Source organism: Lactuca saligna, chromosome 7 (genome assembly GCF_052625555.1).
Source record: "Lactuca saligna cultivar CGN05327 chromosome 7, ASM5262555v1, whole genome shotgun sequence".
NCBI classification, from domain to species: Eukaryota; Viridiplantae; Streptophyta; class Magnoliopsida; order Asterales; family Asteraceae; genus Lactuca; species Lactuca saligna.
Window position 1 is genome coordinate 152,945,453 of NC_136423.1, and position 5,858 is coordinate 152,951,310.

Here is a 5,858-nt window from a genome sequence, read left to right on the forward strand (position 1 = left end):
ATAAGTTTGCCTGCGAAACTCGTCATCTTCTGAATCCGTGCACCAGACTTCCAACCTGCCAAATTCATCATCATCTTCTTTTTCCTACATAATCAAAGCAGGCATAGAAATATCAGAGTTCTTTTTCTTCGTTATCTCCTCAAGCTTATGTGAGAATCATCGTGCTGCATGATGAAATAACTTTTGAAACCTGTTAAGAATTAGACGTGTAAACTGAAGTAGTTTTAGGGTAATATTAGAATCACATAATATCAACAAGAACAAAGTGATGACAGCTGAATTAGATTCAATATCAACGGAAACCCTAATGGCTTTATAAACAGAAGAGATGTGTATAGATTACACGGTCTCTTTGCTCTAATACCAAATGTTAGGATATTAATCCTTGAAAGATCGATTAGATTCAAAAAAGATTGTAAATAAGAACAAGAACGATGATTCAAAGTATGATGAATGATTATATTCCGCAACCTCATAAGAACTCGATTAAGAATTGTTATTGTAGAGGTGTGATTATGGTTACAAAATTAATTGCCAAAGTTAAGAAACACGACGCATGCATGCACACTAAATACTTTAACCCTAATAAATGACGGGTGGACAAGCCCAATCCCTTTTACATACATGGACTAATAAATACACACAATGATACAACATAATATTCCTAACAAAAAAATCATCTCTCTCTCTCTATCTCTCTCTCTAATATCATTTGTAGCTTATTTTTGTTATGAGGGCAACTCAAAAAGACTTTGTTATTAATTATAAGAATATACTAATTTAGTTATGAGCTTAAAAACATTAATCTAACAATTATTTCCTAATTTCAATTTAAGCACACATGAATTTAAAAGAATACTACTTGGAAAAATCTGAATGTTACATATTTAATCATATATAAGATAAGAAACACGAAAAACACAACAATCACATGCTAAAACGTGTTAATTTCGTATCAAATTTTAAATACGAACACGATACGACATGACGTTGTGTTTTTTTACAGTTGACACGAATACGAATTCGGATTTCGATATCATCCATATTTTATTTCGTTTTGTGTATTTTTGTTGTATTGAATCATAAATTAACATCCTTAATTTTTTACAACATTTCCTAGATTACATTCAATCTAGTGATATTGCATCACACCTAGTGCTAGAAAACTATATGTTTATGTATAAAAGTTTTGGTAAATTAATGGTAAAAATAATAAATTATTCTTAAAAATGTGGATACAATTATATATCAAAAATAAAAGTTGTCTATCTCCAAAGAATGAGTAAAGTTTTGAAAATTGGAATGAAGATCCATTCCGCCATTTTACCGGTTTGATGTTTCAACTGGTCCAACAACCTGTCGGTACAATCTCAAAAATTGAAAAAACTAGATGATAACATAATTATATTATTATTATTAATTTTAATTATATAAAAAATACAAAAAATGATATATATATATATATATATATATATATATATATATATAGGGAAGAGTTATATGGAAAATGAATGATTAGGGCAACACATATTTGAACCAATGAAAACATAACAACACATCACTTCCACAATAACTTCCACAATACATTACTTGTGAAGAAAGAAATGGACACATGTCATTTGATTATTGGTTCCGGTAGATGTTGCCCTAATTATTTGTTTTCCATAGAACTCATTCCTATATATATATATATATATATATATATATATATATATATATATATATATATATATATATATAATAATAATAATAATAATAATAATAATAATAATAAGTTCCTGATTTTTTACCGATTCACATGACGAACAGTTTTTCGGTTTTTTACAGGTTTATATGACGGACTGTTCCGGTTGAAACCGACCGATGTGGTTTTCAAAACATGAAGATTGAGGGAAACAAATTAATGTGTAATTAATTAAGTAGGAGCTAGATAAGAAACATTTCAACCATTAACTCTAAAAATCAAAACTAAAAAGAATATATTTTTTTCTAATTTTTTTTTCAATGACATTTCAAAATTTAGTTATTTGTTTTTTAAAATTCTGAATGTGTTATTTGTTAAGAATTCTAAAATATTAGTTTTTATCTTTTAGATAAAATAAAAAACCCAAGTTAATTTTTGGCTTAGTTTGATTTGTATCTAAACCCAAAATATCAAATTTCGATCAACCATTTTTATATTTATAGATCTTAATGATCTAAGACTACAAACGGGTGCAGATAAGCTTGACCTAATATTATTACGCTAAACTAACCATAACTCATTAGCTTTGATTAGGCTAACTAAAAATTATATATAAGAAATATATATTACTCCAAATCCATCTGGAACCATTACAGGACCACAAGCGTTCGAACAACAGAAATAGACACCTAGTATAAAAACTCCCAAAAAAGCACTTCCACTTATTACATTTGAGATGTAAAAACTCGTACGTGTTGCTCGACAGTATTCAACTTCGCCACCTATTACAACCAGCTCTCCACGTGTGCAGCCACATGTACCATAAATACCCACCACCACAACCATCGATTCACAACCATCCCACAATGGCAAAGCTCATAGCACTAGCACTTGCTTTCACAGCCCTTGTAGCGTTTGCTTCCGCCCACAGCACCATCATCACCACCACCATCGAGGAGGAAAGCACATTCTCGAAGCAGCAGTGCAGCCGACAGCTCCAGGGTCAAAGATTCAATCAGTGCCAGAGGTATCTCGCGCAGGGCCAGAATTTGTATGAAGAAGACGACCGGAGTCAGCAACAGTTGTGCTGCCAAGAGCTCCAATACGTCGACGAGCAGTGCCAGTGTGAGGCTGTGAAGGAAGCATTCCGCGAAGCCCAGAAGATGCAACAACAACAACAGGGACAACAAGGCGGAAGCTTCGGTTCCAAGCAGATCAGACAGATGATGCAGAAAGCTCAGAACCTTCCTAACCAATGCAAACTCCAAACTAGACAATGCCAAGTCGGAAAAATCTCAATCACCACCTTCACCACAATCACCGAGGACACCACCTACAACCGCCGTGGCTCGCAACAGCAGTGCGAACGCATCCGAAGCCGACAATTCAACCAGTGCCAAAACTTCATCCAACAACAACTGGGTTCCTATCCAACCCTTCTGATGAGCGTCAGCAAGCCACAAGGTCTCGAACAATGCTGCAATGAGCTTCAGAACGTGGATGAAGAATGCCAGTGCGAGGCCATGCAGGAGGTGTACAGGCAAGCCCAGAGGCAGCAGCAACAAGGGAGCCAACAACGTGGCCGACGTGGTGGACAGCATCAGACCCAAGACTTGCAGCAGATTGTTCAAAGTCTGCCCAGCCAATGCAAACTAGAAGTGCAGCAATGCCGAATCCCATCTACCATGTTTTAAGGTGGAGATTATTGATCAAGGAATAAATGTCATTCGCATCTCTAGTCAAGGTTTACGGTTTTGAATTTTGAGATGGGAGTAGTTGCAAAAATAAGTAGGCTCATGGAGAGATGAGTATCTATAAATCTCATGTAATCGCTCTTTCATCTTTTTTATGAATAAATAAAATGATGGCTGCGTTTTCTATTCCTTGAAGATAGAGAACATTTATAACCAACTTTAATTATAACACAATTTCCATTATTGGGTTAAATATTAAAATTGGAAGGGTCTTCAAATTTATATAAGGAATAGTTTTATAAAAAGAAAATAGATTTGACCGTCTTAATTTATTTGGTGTTTACCACCTTAATTTGGATATAGTCTTTTGGGCAATCTCATCTGTGGCTGAGGTGGACAACTTATATTTGCCCATGTAGAAGGTTGAGCTGGATAACTTATACCAGATCTGTGGCGTGGTCCAACCATGATATCTCTGAAATACAACATAAAAATATCAGAGACTCTATCGAGCATAATCGCACTTGATAACGCAGTCCTACTCAGTCTCCGATACCTAGGGATTCTTACTTGGGTTGCCCACTGACCCGGTGTTTTCAGTAGTACGGGCCCAATACTACCAACTACACCGCGTCAGCATTAACCCCAAGTCCTCCTCCCCAAACCCCGGATCCTGAGTACTCTATTCTTGTCATGCACTAGCTACCCACTCGCTCTCAAAGCACCTCATAGAAGCAGGTTTTCCTAGACTAACGCATCACAAATCAGGTCACTCTAGTCCTAATATGAATACCTAGTCTACTAGCATGCGTATCATATCATATCATATCTCATAACACATATTGTAAGAGTATTTTGGGGATTTTACCGTTTGGGCACTGGCTGACCGTACACACTCCTTCTTCTTTGGTTGTTTCAAAAATCACTTATCAAATTTTATTGATTTATTAATTAAAATTTTCTCAAATCCCCGGTTTGAGTTCAGTTACGCCCGAAGGTGTACCCGAATCCCTCAAACCAACGCTCTGATACCAAATTGTAACGACGTAAATTTTAAAACCAATTTTTCATTTTTACAAACATCAAAACATCGAGTAATAACTTAGATTCCAATGTAAACAATATTGTCACGACCGATTACATAACAAAGATCACAAAAATAGTTGTGGTATATGTGTACGTGTATGTGTGTGTGTATACGTGTTTGTGCGTATTTATATGTGAACGTAGATCATAAGCGTGTTAAACCATTAAACGAGTAATGGATCTCATATGTGCACACAACTTTATGAATGATATTAATAGCTATAAGTTGGTGAAAATAGGGATAATCATGTATAATAGAGGTGTGAAAAAAACGAAGCGGAAAAAACAACGTTTGGTGCCCGAAAAACTGAAAATAAGAATTATCCGTAGCTAATCCGTAGCGAATTAGCTACGAAGTTCTAACAGAAAGCACATTCCGTTAGAATTCCGTAGCTAGTCCGTAGCTAATTCGCTACGGATTAGCTACGGATAATTCTTATTTTCAGTTTTTCGGGCACCAAACGTCGTTTTTTCCGTTTCGTTTTTTTCACACCTCTATTATACGTGATTATATCTAGTTTCACCAACTTTTAGCTATTAATATCATTCATAAAGTATTGCGCACCTTCGGGATCAAGTACTCGTTTAATAAGTACTCGTTTAACGGTTTAACAATATAATGACTATATTTTTCACCAACTTGTGATGGATTTATGTTTGTAGACATGAATGAGTTGTGGTATATATGTATATGTATATGTGTATGTATACGTTTTTGTGAGTATTTATATGTGAACGTAGATGATAAGCATTAGAGTTTAAAGCCATTAAACGTGTAATGGATCCCGTATGAGCACACGATTTTATGAATGACATTAATAGCTAAAAGTTTTAGAAAATATAGATAATCATGTATAATAGAGGTGTGAAAAAAACGAAGCGGAAAAAACGACTTTTGGTGCCTGAAATGTCGAAAATAAGAATTATCCGTAGCTAATTAGCTACGGACTAGCTACGGAATTCTAACGGAAATAATAATAATAATAATAATAATAATAATAATAATAATAATAATAATAATAATAATAATAGAAATAATAATAATAATAATAATAATAATAATAATAATAGAAATAATAATAATAATAATAATAATAATAATAATAATAATAATAATAATAATAATAATAATAATAATAATAAGATGTTTAAATAGAATAGTCATGCATGTTGGTATGAATGTGGCATGCTCGGCCGGTTGGTAAGTTTGTGGCATTGTACGTATTCAACCCGAGTTTGAATCCCACCCACGTTTTTTTTTTGGCAGGCAGTAGCTAATCGGTAGCTAAACCGTCGCTAAACCGGTCCGTAGCTAATCCGTAGCAAATTCCGAAGCTGGGCCGTAGCAAATCGGTAGCTATTGTTTTTAATTAAAATCCATTCTATTTCCTTAT

At 34.2% G+C, this 5,858-nt stretch overlaps 1 protein-coding gene across 1 annotated transcript; it reads left to right on the forward strand.

Moving 5' to 3' along the window:
• Positions 1 to 2,550: 2,550 nt before the first annotated feature.
• Positions 2,551 to 3,378, forward strand: LOC145007348 (2S seed storage protein-like). Its single transcript, XM_078966302.1, has one exon. It carries the CDS (start codon positions 2,551 to 2,553, stop codon positions 3,376 to 3,378), a length of 828 nt encoding a protein of 275 aa, XP_078822428.1.
• The last annotated feature ends 2,480 nt before the right edge of the window (positions 3,379 to 5,858 follow it).

Bases quoted from the DNA above. Each gene is read 5' to 3' on its own strand.
- LOC145007348 (XM_078966302.1), top strand. From the start codon at position 2,551: ATGGCAAAGCTCATAGCACTAGCACTTGCTTTCACAGCCCTTGTAGCG.